Source organism: Myxocyprinus asiaticus, chromosome 13 (genome assembly GCF_019703515.2).
Source record: "Myxocyprinus asiaticus isolate MX2 ecotype Aquarium Trade chromosome 13, UBuf_Myxa_2, whole genome shotgun sequence".
Lineage (NCBI taxonomy): Eukaryota > Metazoa > Chordata > Actinopteri > Cypriniformes > Catostomidae > Myxocyprinus > Myxocyprinus asiaticus.
In genome coordinates this window covers 44,818,470-44,837,358 of record NC_059356.1, presented here as the reverse complement: position 1 = coordinate 44,837,358, position 18,889 = coordinate 44,818,470, and the positions used below count along the sequence as shown (strand labels likewise).

The 18,889-nt window shown below is 38.5% G+C and overlaps 2 protein-coding genes across 2 annotated transcripts; one reads left to right on the top strand and one right to left on the bottom strand.

The window, feature by feature from the left end:
* Positions 1–264: 264 nt before the first annotated feature.
* LOC127450250 (glutaryl-CoA dehydrogenase, mitochondrial-like) lies at positions 265–15,145 on the top strand. The gene is made up of 12 exons (XM_051714199.1): positions 265–405; positions 1,065–1,178; positions 2,912–2,950; positions 3,087–3,227; positions 3,517–3,579; positions 4,048–4,218; positions 4,402–4,531; positions 7,576–7,792; positions 10,348–10,451; positions 10,658–10,783; positions 12,271–12,431; positions 13,793–15,145. Exons 2-12 carry the CDS (start codon positions 1,079–1,081, stop codon positions 13,864–13,866), a joined length of 1,326 nt encoding a protein of 441 aa, XP_051570159.1. The 5' UTR covers positions 265–405; positions 1,065–1,078; the 3' UTR covers positions 13,867–15,145.
* A 360-nt stretch (positions 15,146–15,505) lies between these two features.
* On the bottom strand, positions 15,506–16,836 carry LOC127450285 (synaptonemal complex central element protein 2-like). Its single transcript, XM_051714256.1, has 5 exons — positions 16,807–16,836; positions 16,343–16,426; positions 16,190–16,266; positions 15,909–16,116; positions 15,506–15,819 (listed from the first exon to the last, which is right to left on the bottom strand). The coding sequence occupies exons 2-5, from the start codon at positions 16,421–16,423 to the stop codon at positions 15,613–15,615; spliced, it is 573 nt and encodes a 190-aa protein (XP_051570216.1). The 5' UTR covers positions 16,424–16,426; positions 16,807–16,836; the 3' UTR covers positions 15,506–15,612.
* Positions 16,837–18,889: the final 2,053 nt, after the last annotated feature.

Sequence of the window (18,889 nt, the reverse complement as noted above, 5' to 3'; positions counted from 1 at the left end):
TGAAGATTAGCGGAAAGGCGGTCAATTCATTAAGTGATGAGCTGTTTCCTCACAAAAGCAGTTTATTCAGTACTCTGAAGCGTCTCTTTCATAGACATCCATTGAAAAAACGGCCTCTTGTCTCCACGCCAGTGTACCGCCCAAATAGAATGTCTATGGAAACAAAGGGTATTGCTATCTTGTTGCTAACCTTGTAGGTTCTCTTGGTAGAAGGGCTCTGGCGGTGAGTGCCACACACACAATGGTGCATTGCACTTTCCACTCACCCACACTGTCATGTTCCTCTTCCGTCCTCCATGCGCTGTCAGTCTGTAAATATCTAACCTGTCTAACGTCACAGACGTTGTGTGACAACAGTGAATTTGTTCCGTGTCTTCATATAAAGTTAATCTAACTTGTTTGCAGGTATGTAAAGCACTTGTCTGTTTATATGACCCTTTATAAGCTGCTCAAATTCAGCACCTGTGCTGTTGGGTCATGTTGCTCTTTTTGGGACGATTTAATAATAATCCTGTGTACAGATTAAATGGTTAAGAATTTATTTGCTGGGCCGCTGGTACATAAACTGCTGTAGACTTTGAGATCTTTGTTGATTGTTGATATATTTAAGTGATTCTTTGTTTTTGTCTTCATAAAGTTCACCCAAACTTTAGATAGGATTATTATTAGATATGATTTGTTTAGATAGTATCATTACTATCTACTATCCCGTATCTATCTTCACCCCAATTATATTTTTATTATTTATTATGTTTTGATGCATGCATGTTAATGTATGTTTGCTTGTTATTAATAATAAAAATAATAATGCATGACTATATTTTACATAATTGTATTATGTTTTGATGCATGCATTGTAATGTATGGTTGTTTGTTATTAATGATAACTATGTTCTACATCAAATCTTTCTGTTTTAATGTATGCATCGTAAATGTATGGTTGCTTGTTATTGTTATTAATAATAATAATGCATCACTATGTTCTACATAATTTTTTTTTTTCTGTTTTGATGCATGCATGTTAATGTATGGTTGCTTTATGAATATGCATTATTATTTTACAGAGGAAACCCTGGTCATGGCATTAAGGAGTGTTAGTCGTCTGCTTGTGAACAATCAGAGATGTTTCCTCTTCACTGCAATGAGAACACAGGGAACTGCAGCCACTGCTTCACAGGGTCAGAAAGAGTCTGATATAATCTGACATATTACACACTTAAAGATGTAAATTGTTGATTTATATAAAGTCTTCAGTGCAAATGTCAGTTTACAGCAGAAGTATAGAATTAAAGTCATGTTCTTCAAGTTTCTTTGCCATCTGAAATTATATTTGTTTCATTTTATTATATATTAAAGAAATCAACATGTACAGTGAAATCCACTCTGAAAATCTGGGACTCGAATTCTAATTTAAACCTTGAAATAAATTTTTAGGATTTTGAAAAAAACGAAACAAAAATGTGGTGCTATGAATTATTTTTTTAATTCAACTTTTCACTCATTCTTAGGCACATAATATAATTCAAAATAAAAAAACTATTAATTATACATTTGCTTGTATTTAAAATGCATACTTGCATAATATTTGTATAGTTGCACAGCATTATAAGAAAGCATATACACTATATTGCCAAAAGTATCAAAAAGTAAAAGTATCGCTCACCCATCCAAATAATTGAATTCAGGTGTTCCAATCACTTCCATGGCCACAGGTGTATAAAATGAAGCACCTAGGCATGCAGACTGCTTCTACAAACATTTGTGAAAGAATGGGCCGCTCTCAGGAGCTCAGTGAATTCCAGCGTGGTACTGTGATAGGATGCCACCTGTGCAACAAGTCCAGTCGTGAAATTTCCTCGATACTAAATATTCCACAGTCAGCTGTCAGTGGTATTATAACAAAGTGGAAGCGATTGGGAATGACAGCAACTCAGCCATGAAGTGGTAGGCCACGTAAAATGACAGAGCGGGGTCAGCGGATGCTGAGGCGCATAGTGCGCAGAGGTCGCCAACTTTATGCAGAGTCAATCGCTACAGACCTCCAAAGTTCATGTGGCCTTCAGATTAGCTCAAGAACAGTGCGTAGAGAGCTTCATGGAATGGGTTTCCATGGCCGAGCAGCTGCATCCAAGCCATACATCACCAAGTGCAATGCAAAGCGTCGGATGCAGTGGTGTAAAGCACGCCGCCACTGGACTCTAGAGCAGTGGAGACGCGTTCTCTGGAGTGACGAATCACGCTTCTCCATCTGGCAATCTGATGGACGAGTCTGGGTTTGGCAGTTGCCAGGAGAACGGTACTTGTCTGACTGCATTGTGCCAACTGTGAAGTTTGGTGGAGGGGGATTATGGTGTGGGGTTGTTTTTCAGGAACTGGGCTTGGCCCCTTAGTTCCAGTGAAAGGAACTCTGAATGCTTCAGCATACCAAGAGATTTTGGACAATTCCATGCTCCCAACTTTGTGGGAACAGTTTGGGGATGGCCCCTTCCTGTTCCAACATGACTGCGCACCAGTGCACAAAGCAAGTCCATAAAGACATGGATGAGCGAGTTTGGTGTGGAAGAACTTGACTGGCCTGCAAAGAGTCCTGACCTCAACCCGATAGAGCACCTTTGGGATGAATTAGAGCGAAGACTGCGAGCCAGGCCTTCTCGTCCAACATCAGTGTCTGACCTCACAAATGCGCTTCTGGAAGAATGGTCAAAAATTCCCATAAACGCACTCCTAAACCTTGTGGAAAGCCTTCCCAGAAGAGTTGAAGCTGTTATAGCTGCAAATGGTGGGCCGACGTCATATTAAACCCTATTGATTAAGAATGGGATGTCACTTAAGTTCGTATGCGTCTAAAGGCAGATGAGCGAATACCTTTGGCAATATAGTGTATGTTTATATATTTGCTGTCCTTCATCAGATGGAGAGAAGGCTGGGGAAAAGAAGCAAGTGAAAACACGTACGTTTACTTTTTTTACTTTTTTTATTTATTTATTTTTTTTTTTTGCAATATTTGTTGCAATGAGCTTAAATCTGTTGATCACAAACCTGCATGTTTACTAGATAATGTATTTAACCTTTCATACGCACCTCAGCTAAAGTGCAGTTTAACTGGCGAGATGCTTTGGATCTGGAGGGTCTTCTGACGGATGAGGAGATCATGATCAGAGACTCTTTTCGCGCCTACTGTCAGGAGAAACTCATGCCACGCATCATAATGGCCAACAGAAATGAAGGTGCGTTTATATTATGTTGTATTATAATATAATAATAAATTTAGGGCTGTCAATTGAATGCGTTAATTTAGTGTGATTAATTATATAAAACATTTTAACAATTAATCATGCCTCCTGACCCAGATGTTAATTCCGTAATGAAAGTTGTGTTATATTTTGTTATATTGTGGGTATTAAACCTATCATAATTAGCTAAATTGCTCTGTGATATTATGCATCAGTGCATCAGCTCTCATTGATTTAACTCTATTCTGCATTTTTAAAATACATGTTCTTTGTTGTCCTGTAGTGTTTCATCGGGAGATTGTGTCTGAGATGGGGGAACTGGGAGTTTTAGGCCCAACCATTAAAGGTATGTTAAATTTTGAGTTTAACTGAGGGATTAATCCAAACAATTGTGTTGTTTTGGGTTATCAGAATAAATGAAGAATATATGTATTTTCTATATGCTATTTTGAGTCCAGTCCTCAAAACAAACCAGTATTAATGCTCTATTCCACATATCATATTTTACTCTCAATTGTAATGGAAATGCAGATCTTAGTTAAGATTAATTTGTATCATGATAACACATTTGAGTAACACATTTAGCTTTATTTTCAATTTTATGATGACAATTTGTTAAAGTCGTATAATAATAAATGGCTAAACACAGACAGTCATTGCCTTACATATTTTGTGTTTGTTTTTTGTTTTACCTACTTGACTAGAAATTACAATTTCACTTTTTATGAGGCCTATTACTTTAAGTATAAGCATCTATACTTTGCTATAACAGATATCACAGTTGTCTGTCACACATATGCACTTTCCTGTCAAGGTTACGGCTGTGCTGGTACAAGTTATGTGGCGTACGGTCTCATCGCTCGTGAGGTGGAGAGAGTGGACAGCGGCTATCGTTCGGTCATGAGTGTTCAATCATCACTGGTCATGCACCCCATCAATGCTTATGGCACTGAAGAACAAAAGGAGAAATACCTCCCGAAACTGGGTAAATGCCTCATAAATAGTTTAGACTTTTTTGGTTGCACCAGTTTTGTAATTAAATGCCTTGAAAGCATAATTTTATGACACATTTGGGGCTTATTATTTAGAATTACAAGTTAATTAGAAACATAACTTCATAACCGTACAGCTGTACATACCGACAACATATTGTCTGTGTGCCGTGCAGCACGAGGAGAGATTCTAGGTTGTTTTGGACTGACTGAACCAAACCACGGCAGTGACCCGAGCGGCATGGAGACCAGGGCAAAATACAACCCATCCAGTCGCACCTTCACCCTCACCGGCTCCAAGACCTGGTGATGCATTAATCTTATTAACGTAGCCTATTGAGCAATACATTAATTTTGTTGTTATGTGGCCATTTGGTTAATGTCATTAACATGTCAGAATTACAGTAAGGGCAAACAACAGTGAACAACATTCTAGTACATTAATAATTTTTGTCCACATGGTGGTGCCATCAACCAAGTGCCACACCAGTAACTTTAAACATTAGTGTCATTTTTGCAGTTGAAGTCAGAATTTTACATATACTTAGGTTGAAGTCATTAAAACTCATTTTTTTTAACCACTCCACAGATTTAATATTAGCAAACTATAGTTTTAGCAAGTCACATAAGACTACTTTATGCATGATACAAGTAATTTGTTTACAGACAGATTGTTTCACTTTTAATTGACTATTTCACAATTCCAGTGGGTCAGAAGTTTACATACACTAAGTTAACTGTGCCTTTAAGCAGCTTGGAAAATTCCAGAAAATGATGTCAAGCCTTTAGACAATTAGACAATTAGCTTCTGATAGGAGATGTACTGAATTGGAGGTGTTCCTGTGGATGTATTTTAAGGCTTGCCTTCAAACTCAGTGCCTCTTTGCTTGACATCATGGGAAAATCAAAAGGAATCAGCCAAGACCTCAGAAAAAAAATTGTGGACCTCCACAAGTCTGGTTCATCCTTGAGAGCAATTTCCAAACACCTGAAGGTACCACGTTCATCTGTACAAACAAAAGTACTCAAGTATAAACACCATGGGACCACGCAGCCATCATACCGCTCAGGAAGGAGACGCATTCTGTCTTCTAGAGATGAACGCAGTTTAGAGCGAAAAGTGCAAATCAATCCCAGAACAACAGCAAAGGACCTTGTGAATATGCTGGAGGAAACAGGTAGACAAGTATCTATATCCACAGTAAAACAAGTCCTATATTGACATTATCTGAAAGGCTGCTCAGCAAGAAGAAGCCACTGCTCCAAAACCGCCATAAAAAAGTCAGACTACAGTTTGCAAGTGCACATGGGGACAAAGATCTTACTTTTTGGAGAAATGTCCTCTGGTCTAATGAAAGAAAAATGTAACTGTTTGGCCATAATGACCATTGCTATGTTTTGAGGAAAAAGGGTACGTCTTACAAACCGAAGGACCCCATCCCAACTGTGAAGCATGGGGGTGGCAGCATCATGTTGTGGGGGTGCTTTGCTTCAGGAGGGACTGGTGCACTTCACAAAATAGATGGCATCATGAGGAAGGAAAATAGTGTGGATATATTGAAGTAACAGCTCAAGACATCAGCCAGGAAGTTAAAGCTCAGTTGCAAATGGGTCTTCCAAATGGACAATGACCCCAAGCTTACCTCCAAAGTTGTGGCAAAATGACATAAGGACAGCAAAGTCAAGGTATTGGAGTGGCCATCACAAAGCCCTGACCTCAATCTGACAAAATTTGTGGGCAGAACTGAAAAAGCGTGTGCGAGCAAGGAGACCTACAAACCTGACTCAGTTACACCAGTTCTGTCTGGAGGAATGGGCCAAAATTCCAGCAACTTATTGTGAGAAGCTTGTGGAAGGCTATTCAAAACTTCTGACCCAAGTTAAACAATTTAAAGGCAATGCTACCAAATACTAACAAAGTGGATGTAAACTTCTGACCCACTGGAAATGTAATGAAAGAAATAAAAGCAAAAATAAATCATTCTCTCTACTATTATTCTGACATTTCACATTCTTAAAATAAAGTAGTGATCCTAACTGACCTAAGACACGGAATGTTTTCTATGATTAAATGTCAGGAACTGTGAAAAACTGAGTTTAAATGTATTTGGCTAAGGTGTATGTAAACTTATGACTTCAACTGTACCCGTGCTACTGTTAAGGCATTGGTACAAATTATTACTGTAAAACGATTAAAATATTTAATCACGATTAATCGCATCATTTTTTGTAGTTAATCGTGATTAATTGCAATATCTTTATAAACATGAGTGGACAAAATATGCTTCATCCAGATGTATTTTTCAATCATCCACACAAAACTTACCCCACCTACAGATCTGAACAACAGAAAATGAACACAACACAACTCAATTCAAATTATGTACAAAATATGGTAGTTGTAAGTGTATTATGACAGGATTTATTTGCTTCTTTTTATGGAGTTTTGACAAACATAATCTTTCCAGGGACACAGTGGAATAAAATAGCTCTGGTCATGTGACTATTTGCACCACCCATGCATTTACAATTGACAACTCTGTGCAAAATACATCAAAAACTCATTTTAGACCCCAGTCACAATTGTAACCAGTGGGATTAAATGGGTTAATGAAAGTGTAGATTACCTGCAGGGTTCCAGCAATGTCTCCAGCATTGGCTAGTGCACTATCAAACAGAGACACTGTGACAGAACCTTGGAGACAGCAGCAGGGTTTCCGTTAGCCGGTAATCAGCACCGCTGCTCCCTATACGCATGTTACACAGTCTGCGTAGGGCACCAACTCCCTAGGGGTCACCAGAAACTCCACCGGCTGCCTATACTGGCACGTTATACGTTATTCAAGGACACGGTAACAGTCGCAGAACACAGACAATCGCCTCACACTCACACTTTCATTTCATGCTCGCACCGCTCCTCGCAACTTTCGTACTGCACCTCACAGTGCAAGGCAGGTGTCCAAATGGCAGCTGTCTTGCCGCTGAGTTATGTTACAAAGTTCCGAGCTCTGTCTGTGCTTTGCGGGCATCTTCAATCTACTGCTGTGCTACATTGATAAAATGCTTGGCGCAGGTATCAGCATAATGTCTCCCACTATCTGTTTTCGTGACGGTCAATGCTTGTGACATTAGCGGCGTTTGCGCGAATGGACTCACTTCTCATGAACTACGGTTTATTAAAAGGGTCATATGACACGTTGTGGTGTTAAACTAATTTTGCATGAATGCATTAACTTTGACAGCACTAGTACAAATACAAACATCATTTTAAAAATGAGATAATAATGTATATTAGGGATGAAAGAAGTCACCAAGCATCTGTTTTTATCATCTTCACTCGTGTCTCGCAGGATTACAAACTCACCGGTGGCCGATATCTGCGTGGTGTGGGCCAAATGTGATGACGGGAAGGTACGTGGTTTCATCTTGGAACGTGGCATGAAGGGGCTCTCCACCCCCAAGATCGAGGGCAAGTTCTCCCTGCGGGCGTCGGCCACTGGCATGATCATCATGGACGAGGTGGAAGTTCCAGAAGAAAACTTGCTGCCCAAAGTTTCAGGCCTGGGGGTGAGAAACGTGTAGTTATGAGATACCATTCAGTAGTCACGTATCACTGGTTCTCCAGGACATAATCAGCTTATAGACTATTATTTATTTGATGCTTTTATCCAAAGTGACTTGCAGTGCATTCAAGGTAAACAAGCATTTTTGCCCTACCACTTTAACTGCAGGAGCTTATTGGGGTCCCTTCACTGTCTAAAATGATTCTGTAGTAATATAGGTTTACGTGCACAGTTATAATTGAGCTACAGCAGGTTTTTGTATAGTCGAGCTGCAGTCTTCATCTGTCTGTCCAAGTATACATAACACAAAGTGTAATCGGATATTTGAAGGAAGGAGGTCAGCTGAGGAAGGGACATTGCATGTCACCTCTGTCTTTCAGAGCATGCACACATTGCTGAGGCCAATAGAGCACAACAGTCTGGTTCTGGTAATAAAAAAACGATTCATTTTCTTCATAGGTGAATTGATTTTTATAAATTTTCCAGACAGACCTGCCATGAGATCCGAGGTTGTTAATCGATGGTATGTGCTTCTGCTGAAGCCATCTTTTTTCTTTTTTTTTTAACCGTGTTTAATAGCTGAATTCCTGGTGAAGAACTACATTACCCATGATGTTGAAAGGGGGATATCCACCAATCAGAGAACTGCAGCCAAAAAAAAAAGCGCACCAGAAGAGCTCTACAGCCCACTCCCATGGAGTCGGTTTCCCTACACTCACAATGACTTATATATTTGTATATAACAGAATATTATAAATAACAACTAAATTAATAGTTTTATATTTCATATTTTATATGTTTTAATTTAAATACGTAATTCACAGTGCTTCATGGGATTGTAGTTCAAGTTTTGAACTTTTGTCTTTTGGCCAGTTTTATAATACATTTTTGCTTCAAATCCATTTTTGTAATGCTGTGATTGACCTCGGAGTTGTTTTTGTACATGGCTTAGAACTCTTTAATGAAGGATTTTAGGAAATCCCTGTGGGGAAAATGAATGGGAAAAAATACTTCCAGAACCAAGACAGCCGAAAAAATGAACGGACATTGTTAAGGCTGTGAAATTGAAATTCGAATATTCGTTGAATTCAAGATAAAAATGCACATTATAATACTAAAATAAGTATTCGAATTTTGGATGTGTGCCGAGAACTGATGACAACTTACATTCTCGGGCTAAAACAGATGCAGTGCAACAAATAAAACAGAAGGCTGGTGTCTTGGAACATGTTTTAAAGGATGAATATCCTTTTATATTGACAAATCGTCTAAAAAATGCATCGTTGCTGCTTGAGACGCTGAAAAAACAACGTGAGACATGACGCAACGGTCAAAGATGTCCGTCAAGCACATGCTAACATAGAAATACACAGTCGCATTCAGAGTAAACAGCCCCCTGGGGTGGAGGTCTTTGGCGGTTGTGTCTTGACAATGCCTTGTTCTCTTATCAGCATCTTGCTACATATTTATTTGGTACAGCTGTATTTAATGAGAAACACTGTGGTACCGCTGGTATTATGAAGCTTGAATAATGGCACCGGTATAGGTTACTGTGCAACACCAAGTTAACGTAGAACCATCTGGTGAAGCGTTTTTCTCATTTTACTTTTTTTTTCTTAAATAAACTGGCTAAATCTTTTGTCTTTATCATTTAATATACATTTGTTACCAGCCAGCTATGTTCTTTGCGATAAACAATTGCCATGGTGCTGATTGGATAATATTGATTTTTTTTGTGCCCTCTTGTGGATGTCGGAGATGAAGTCGATTTAAAAATCAGATGGGTAGATTGTTCCCCTCCCTAAAATAATGTCTTTAAAATTCAAGCATACAGCCCTAGACAGTGTTGCGCTCTGTTGTGGTCTGAAAAATTGGACTGATGCAATTTCAGTCAGACTTAAGCGATTACATTACACTTTAAAAGATGAATTATTGCTTTAGTCCGACTGAAATAGAACTTTTAAAGTGCATGTAAACATACCTATACACTGTACTTGATCAAGTAATTTGAGTTCTATTTTTATATAAAATGACGAATACAGGGGGGCCTGGGTAGCTCAGCGAGTATTGACGCTGACTACCACCCCCGGAGTCGTGAGTTCGAATCCAGGGCGTGCTGAGTGACTCCAGCCAGGTCTCCTAAGCAACCAAATTGGCCCGGTTGCTAGGGAGGGTAACCTCCGTGAGTTGTGCGTGGATGCCGTGGAGAATAGCGTGGGCCTCCACACGTACTACGTCTCCACGGTAACGCGCTCATCAAGCCATGTGAAAAGATGCGCAGACTGACGGTCTCAGACACGGAGGCAACTGAGATTCGTCCTCCGCCACCATGAGGACTTAGAGAGCGCATTGGTAATTGGGCATTCCAAATTGGGGGAAAAAAAACAAAAAAAAGGAGAACAAATGACCAATACAAGATCTCATCAGGAAATAAAAAAACAAATAATGTTGTTTAGAATTCCCTTGGACTTATGGGAAGAGTTTCACCACAATATTAATTTTTATACAGAAACGTTGTTACAGCAGTGATCAGTATGGTGACTTTTTCCTGTTCATCAGGGCCCGTTTGGCTGTCTGAATAATGCTCGCTATGGCATTGCATGGGGAGCTCTGGGGGCCGCAGAGTTTTGTTTCCATGCTGCTCGAGAGTACACACTGGACAGGTCAGAACTCATCTGCAATCTAATGTCCAGAGATTTCAAAACAGAGACACTGGTGGCTCACTTTAAACCTATCTGTTAGTAAACTGTCTTGGAAAGATGTCTGTTTATCATTTACTTGGAGATTGGCTCTCATTTAGTTTCATTTCAATACGGTTCTTGTGCTATTAGATGTTGTTTTCCAGCATAACTTGTAATGTTCTCACTAGAATCCAGTTTGGAGTTCCTCTAGCCAGAAACCAGCTGATCCAGAAGAAGATGGCAGATATGCTGACAGAGATCTCCATCGGCCTGCAGTCATGTCTGCAACTGGGCAGATTGATTGATGAGAAAAAGTGAGTTTTATTTTGATGCTGTTGCAGTTTTGTTTGGATTTATAAAAAAAAATAAATAAATAAAAAAATTGTGTCTGTAATGGGGGAAGAAGGAAAGTAAACAGATGATGAAATGAGTTTATTATAGGCTGTATTATTTTTGTTACCATGCAGATGCTGTGAATTAGTTGTGATCTAGTGTAGAACAGATAAATTAAATGCTTTCTTCAATTAAAACTTGCCTTATAGGGTTCCCATGGTCATGGAAAACCTGGAAGTGTCAGGGAATCTTACTATTGTGATTTCCAGGCCTGGAAAAGTTATGGACATTTCTGTGGTTATGCCAAGCTCTGAAATATTAAATTAGCTAGAAATTACTCTTTGTGATTTGCAATCTCCATCAAATGACTAAAGGAATTGTTCACCCAAAAATGAGACTTCTCTCATCATTTACTCACCCTCATGATATTCCAGATTTGTATGACTTTCTTTCATCTACAGAACACAAATGAAGATTTTTAGAAGAATATCTCCAATCTGTTGGTCCATTCAATGCAATTGAATGGTGACCAGAACTTTTAAGTTCCTAAAAGCACATAAAGGCAGCATAACAGTAATCCATAAGACTCCAGTGGTTTAATCCATGTCTTAAGAAGCGATATGATAGGTGTGGGTGAGAAACAGATCAATATTTAAGTCCTTTTTTTACCATAAATCTCCACCTTTGACCCGCCCCGACCAGTAGGTGGTGATATGCATGAAGAACGTGAATCGCCAAAAACAAAAGAAGAGGAATGTGGAGGTGAAAGTGGACATTTAGAGTAAAAAAGGACTTAAATATTGATCTGCTTCTCACCCACACCTATTATATCTCTTCTGAAGACATGGATTTAACCACTGGAGTCTTATGGATTACTTTTATGCTGCCTTTATGTGCTTAATTGTGCTTCAAAGTTCTGGTATCCATTCACTTGCATTGTATGGACCAATAGAGCTATTCTTCTAAAAATCTTTGTTTGTGTCCTGCAGATGAAAGAAAGTCATACACATCTGGGATGGCATGAGTGTGAGTAAATGATGAGAGAATTTTCATTTTTGGGTGAACTATCCCTTTAAAAATCCTTATCCAATAATTACAAGCAAGTAAGTAGAAAGTCATGGAAAGGTGAGAGATATCCATTGAAATATATCTCTAAAGAAATGAACTTTTTTTTAGTTAAGTGGTTTCAAATATAGTTTCTATATAGTTTCATGTATATAAATAAATGGGAATTTTGAGAGGTTTCTTCAGTTTTCATCATTACATGACATCATGGTCAAAATATCTTGTCAAATCTTCAATATCAATTTGAACTGTACTTTAAAACATAAAATGTGACTTGTAAGGCATAAACAAGAATTTGAAACAGGTCTGGACAGAATGGTGTTAGTTAGGTGAGGAATCAAGTTAACATGTTGAAAATCATCACATAGTGAACTATTCTTCATTCTCTGAACTTCTTCCACAGAGCAGCCCCAGAGATGATCTCAATGCTGAAGAGGAACTCCTGTGGTAAAGCCCTGGAGATAGCAAGACAGGCCCGAGATATGCTGGGAGGAAACGGCATTGCAGACGAGTACCACATCATTCGGCACGTCCTGAATCTGGAAGCCGTCAACACTTATGAAGGTGAGAGAACTGCAGTGATGTGATTAAGGAAATTCAGAGAATCAGTTTTGTAATTCCTTTTTCCCTCAATAAAAAGACAGTAGTTTCATGATTTGAACTTCATGTTCTTTGGTTACCACAGGCATGAGTTTCATAATGCTTTGAGCTTTTAGGAAAGCTCTAAAGTGATTAGGATTACAAAGCAAAGTTGGATATTTTGGAGGGATATTGAAGAGCTTGCATTAGATCCCTTTTTATATTATTTCCATTTGTTTGCCTTAAAGAGCCCATGAGTTTTGTGGCCTTTTGTCCATGTCTGTTGAAAGCATCAGTATGCTAGTGTACTAAAAAGAAGTGGACATAATAAATTTTAGTAGATAGAAGCATTTAAAATAAACAGTCTTTCTCTTCCAGGAAAACAAACCAAAAATGGAGACGACTCATCTTGCATTTAGGGGCGTTTACAAGTTGTTGTCCAATAAAATGCTTTCTAAAATAAGCATGTCCCGACTAGCAATATCAAAAGGCAAATCATGGTTCACGAATGTCACGTAAACTAAAGGTAATTGGACAAGCCCTTCAATGTGTCTCGTCGCAACTTTTTGTTTCTATAGGAAATACGTCAACAAACTGCGCTAATCAAGCTATATCATTGTGGTCTTTAAAGGAATGTTTCGGATTCAGTACAAGTTAAGCTCATTCGACAGCATTAATGGCATAATGTTGATTACCACAGATAATAATTTCGAATCGTCCCACGTTTAATTAAAATAATCAAGGTTACAGTGAGGCCAGTGAATGAGAGCCAGTCCAGACATTTTTTTATTTTAATTTTATTTTTTTATCCCCTTTTCTCCCAATTTGGAATGCCCAATTCCCACTACTTAGTAGGTCATTGTGGTGGCGTGGTTACTCACCTCAATCCAGGTGGCGGAGGACAAGTCTCAGTTGCCTCCGCTTCTGAGACCGTCAATCCACTCATCTTATCACGTGGCTCGTTGTGCATGACACCGCGGAGACTCTCCGCGATCCACGCACAACTTACCACGCGCCCCATTGAGAGCGAGAACCACTAATCGCAACCACGAGGTGGTTACCGCATGTGACTCTACCCTCCCTAGCAACCGGGCCAATTTGGTTGCTTAGTAGAACTGGCTGGAGTCACTCAGCACACCCTGGATTCGAACTCACGACTCCAAGGGTGGTAGTCAGCGTCAATACTCGCTGAGCTACCCAGGCCCCCCAGTCCAGAAATGTTAAAATACACTGTTTCATAAGTATAGCCACAAGATGTAAACATGCAAGACTATTGTGTTACTAAGAACCTGAAGTGTTTTTACCCAAAACTGCATATTAACACTGAATATTCTCTGCTGTTGTAGGTACCCATGATATCCACGCTCTGATCCTGGGCCGAGCCATCACTGGACTGCAGTCCTTTACGGTGGAAAAATAAAACACGCAATGGACAGATCATGTACACTGAATGTTGCTGCCTTTTACTGATAACCCATATAGTTACTGGAAGCAATTTAGGGTTTGCATCATTTACCACTACAACTTCTTTGAAGTCTTTAATAATGAAAAAATCTAAATCTGGTGATCAAAGGTGGAAAAACTTAGAAGTATTTTATTTAAAGGGATAGTTCACCCAAAAATGAACATTCTCTCATCATTTACTCACCCTTATGCCATCCCAGATGTGTATGACTTACTTTCTTTTTTAGAGGAATATTTCAGCTCTGTAGGTCCATATAATGCAAGTGAATGGGTGCCTAAATTTTAACGCTCCAAAAAGCACATAAAGGCAGCATAAAAGTAATCCATAAGACTCCAGTGGTTAAATCCATGTCCTCAGAAGGGATATGATAGGTGTGGGTGAGAAACAGATCAATATTTAAGTCCATTTTTGCTAGAATTTCATATGCATGAAGAATGTGAATCAACAAAAACACAAGAAGAAGAATGTGAAAGTTAAAGTGGAGGTTGACTGGGCAGGGAGGAGAATTTATAGTAAAAAAGCATTTAAATATTGATCTGTTTCTCACCCACACCTATCATATCCCTTCTGAGGACATGGATTAAACCACTGGAGTCATATGGATTACTTTTATGTGGACTTATGTGATTTTTGGAGCTTCAATATACTTGCATCCATTCACTTGCATTGTATGGACCAAAACAGCTGAGAACTTCTGAAAATCTTCATTTGTGTTCAGCAGAAGAAAGAAAGTCATACACATCTGGGATGGCATGAGGGTGAGTAAATGATGAGAATTTTCATCTTTCGGTGAACTATCCCTTTAAGTCCTTTACGTCATTTTTGAATGTCATTATATAGTCCCATGTCAAAAAGCTGTTTTCCTGTGTTCCAGAAGTTTTATTTAAGTAGGTTTGTAAAGAAAAGCGCAGGAAAGGTTGAAAAGTGCATGTTTGTATGTTTTTGCATTACTATGTATAGAAATGTAATAAAGCTATTCACTCAGGCAGTGTTACACTATAAACATCATTTTAACGCATTTCAATTTCATAAAAGTCTATCAAATTGAATTGAGTAATCTTCAAAAAATAAAATATTTTTTAAAGAATTTAATTTTGTTAACATTTCACAATTCAATATGAGGGAATTGTGTTACGAAATTGAAACGCGTAAATCTTAAAAATAGGCAAAAATATATTTTTTTGAGTGTAAAACTGTATTTGAAGCTGGTGAATAAACTGTAATATAAAATATATTTTAATGGATCCACTTTATTCCCATTACACAGATGATACTGCAAGGTTTAAAGGAGTTATCAAATCATCATTTTATAATGGTGTTTTTTTCTTGCTATCTACATTTAGAGTTGTAAGATCCATAAAGAGAATTGGCCAAAAATACGACTTCAATAACAACTGCTTTGCAAGCATGAAATTAGCATATGTGTTTCTGTCTCTACATTTAAATGTTACAATTATTCAACATATTGTAACAAATCAATTTTAACTTTCAAACAAAGATAACAAAGATGCTTTGGGACTAGTAATATGTTAAATTACAGTAAGAAAACAAGACGCACTGCCTCTATAAATAATTTAAATAACTGATATGGCGTTTTTCATAGACTGAGAACCATAGACCAAATACATTTCTCATGTCAAAGTTCTTCCATAAGTGTACCATGCCTTTGAGACTCTTCATATTCTGTTATCGCTGGACTGCTCAGTTGTGTATCTGTTGCTCAGTGCTGTGCTGCAGGCCCTTGTTAATGGCTGCCAGGGTTTGACTGGCTCCTTGTAGCTCCAAACTCAGCTGACTGCTCCGATCAAGCACCTCGGACAGCTCGGTAATACTGGCCTCCATCCCCTGACTGTGCTGTTCATAAAAGACAAACATCTGCTCCTTCACCTGCTGACACACCTCACGCACCTGCACAAACACACACATAAATGTTAAATAGGTTACATTCTCGTTCTTTGTCTCTGTTGCACTGGTGCTTTGTATACCATTGCAAGTACATTTTTAATGAGTTTTTCTTCAAAGCTGTCCATCACGTGTTGGTCCACGGCCCGTCTCTCATTGATTCCCTCGATGAGGTCCTGTGCTTTCTTTCCAATCTCATCTATACTTGAATTTGTGGGAGATAACAGGCCAATGTCTTCCATAGCACTGCTGACCGGTGAACTTCTGGTTGAGGTTTTTGAAACACCGATACCAGAGTCCTCACTGTCATGGGGTGAAAGACAGATGATGAAACGAGGGGTGATAATCAAATTATATTTCTGTGTTACTGGCTCACCTCTGCTGCTCAGTGCTGTTGTCCAGGCTAACAAATGACAGTGCTTCGCCTGTTGCATTACGGCCCTCATCTGGCACCTGGATAGACCAGACTGTTATTAAACATTATTATAAAATCTGACATTATGTTGAGAGCCCTGGGATGTCTTATCACCTTTGCTGATGCACAGTGATGACCAGCTTTGGGTGTTGACTGCAAAGTGGAGTCTGAGTTTCCAAAAAAGTGCTGAGCCATGGCCTGAAAAAACATATATGTTTACATGTCATGATTATGATTGATATTTAACCTAATACAGTTTTACATGATGTACTATGCCCATACAAAACAGTACTGTGGTGGTACCCAGGTACAGTGATGGTGTGAGATGGTAATATCATGGTACTTTGAAATATATCATGATGCCATGGTATCTAAAGATACTATAATGGGCCACATGTAACAGATAGTTTTACATTTCGTTCGTATTAGCACGTTATCTTGCACGTTTTAACTAGCTGGTTGCCAAAACAAACGTGTATTCTTTTACCTACACTTTTTATAAAGTGACACAGTCGAGTAACGCGTCTCTGGGGATTTTAAATGCAAAAATAACAATTTATATGTCAAAATGAGTGAACCTGTGGTTAATTTTACTAGTTCTTCAGGAGTTGTTTACGTTTGTTCCAAGTGTGTAGACGATCAAACTGATGCACGTGACCTGCGCGTGACCGCGTTGCTGTGGCGGGAAAATTCCACTTTTACTGCTATTATACTTGCAGTAAATTCCAGGGAAATTTAATTGTTTGGAGATTACTAGAAATACTTTTGAATTGTCATATTTCCAGGCCTTAAAGGAATATTCCGGGTTCAATACAAGTTAATCTCAATAAACAGCATTTGTGGCATAATGTTGATTACCACAAAAAAATAATTTATACATCCCTCCTTTTCTTTAAAAAATGTAAAATAAAAAATAAAAATCACAGTTACAATGAGGCACTTACAATGGAGGTGAATGGGGCCAATTATTGATGGTTTAAAGGTAGAAATGTGAAGCTTATAATTTTATAAAAGCTTCTACTGTTAAAACTTGTGTATTATTTTAGCTGTAACGTTGTTTAAACGATCGTTTTAGGGTTTTGTCTTTTATGGCGTTAAGTCGTCATGGCAACAAAATTGTAAACCTCAAAATAACTTAACACAGAAAAGGTTAGTCAGTGATTTTATCACCCTAAAATCGTGTTAACACGCATACTGTTTACATCTTGTGGCTATACTTTTGAAACAGTGAGTATTTTATCGCTTACACATTGGCCCCCATTCACTTCCATTGTAAGTGCATCTCTGTAACCCAATTTTCTTTTTCTTTTTTTTTAAGAAAAGGATGGACAAGTCAAAATTTATTTTTGTCACAATCAACATTATGCCACAAATGTTGCAGGGTAATAATACAGTATATTTGACTATATAGGCTCCGCGGTGTAAAAGGCTCCTTTGATTTTTTCTCACAAACACCAAATAGCAACAAAAATTACCACAGGACTTTCCTAAACACCTGTTTGTCACTATACACTGGAAAAAATGTCCTGTTCCATGAGATCATTGTGTGTAATTTCTAAAGTCTGATTTTGAGGCAATTTTATCTAATATTTAATATTTTTTTTAAATGATGAACATTTTTGTTGCTAATGAATATCCTGGAAATTATCACATTTATTTTGAGGCAAAATACTTATCACTTTCAATTTTGTTCAAGGTGATTATATCATAATAAAATTAAATAACTGTCCAATAACTGTTGCATGGAAGGCCCTCCATAAAACACATTTGTAACAGAGTTCAATGTAAAGGAGGCGGCGAGAACTGGCTTAACAATATAAATAATTAATAAATTTAATGGTTAACTTAAAAAGACAAACACATACACATACAGGGCAGCTGCCTCTAGTTCTCTCTCACTCTCGAACTGCCGCCTCCGGTCGCCTTTATCCCTCTCAGGGTTGATCAGCCTGATTAGGGGTGGGTGTGCAGCGTCACAGCCCGGCCCCGCCCTGCCACAACATTGTTTTTCTTAAGTGGGGGTAATAAATTTGTTATGAAAATGTTCAAAGTGGTCTCACAATGACTGATCCAATCACAGTGGAGATTAATTTGTTTATAGAATACTTGAGATGTGATGAAATGTCAAATGTGATTGAAATGGACAAGAAATTACACACCCTTTTCTGAAATTGTTATTTTAAATAAGCATTATCTTAATTTGTTACTCTAAAAAGCATCTAGCTGTCTCAAAAGAATTTGTATAAGTTGATAAATTGTGCCCTATAACTATTGCCCCGTTATCTACACTATATCAATATAACTCCCCTGGAGGCCTTATACCCCAAGTGAGGGAGCCTTTTTATCCCAGGTGTGGGTAAAAGGCTCCTTCAACACCTTTTTTGTTCCCCCATCCATCCATCCATCCATCTTCTATAGCCGCTTATCCTATGTAGGATCATAAGTAGTGCTGGAGCCTATCCCAGCCGTCTTGGGCTGGACTCTCACTCACACCTATGGGCAACTTAGGTTCTCCAATTCACTTAACCTGCATGACTTTCAGACAGTGGGGGAAACTGGAGCACCCAGTGGAAACTCTCACACACACATGGGCAGAACATGCAAACTTCACACAGAAAAGCCCAGTAAACCCAGGACTTTCTTGCTGTGAGGAAACAGTGC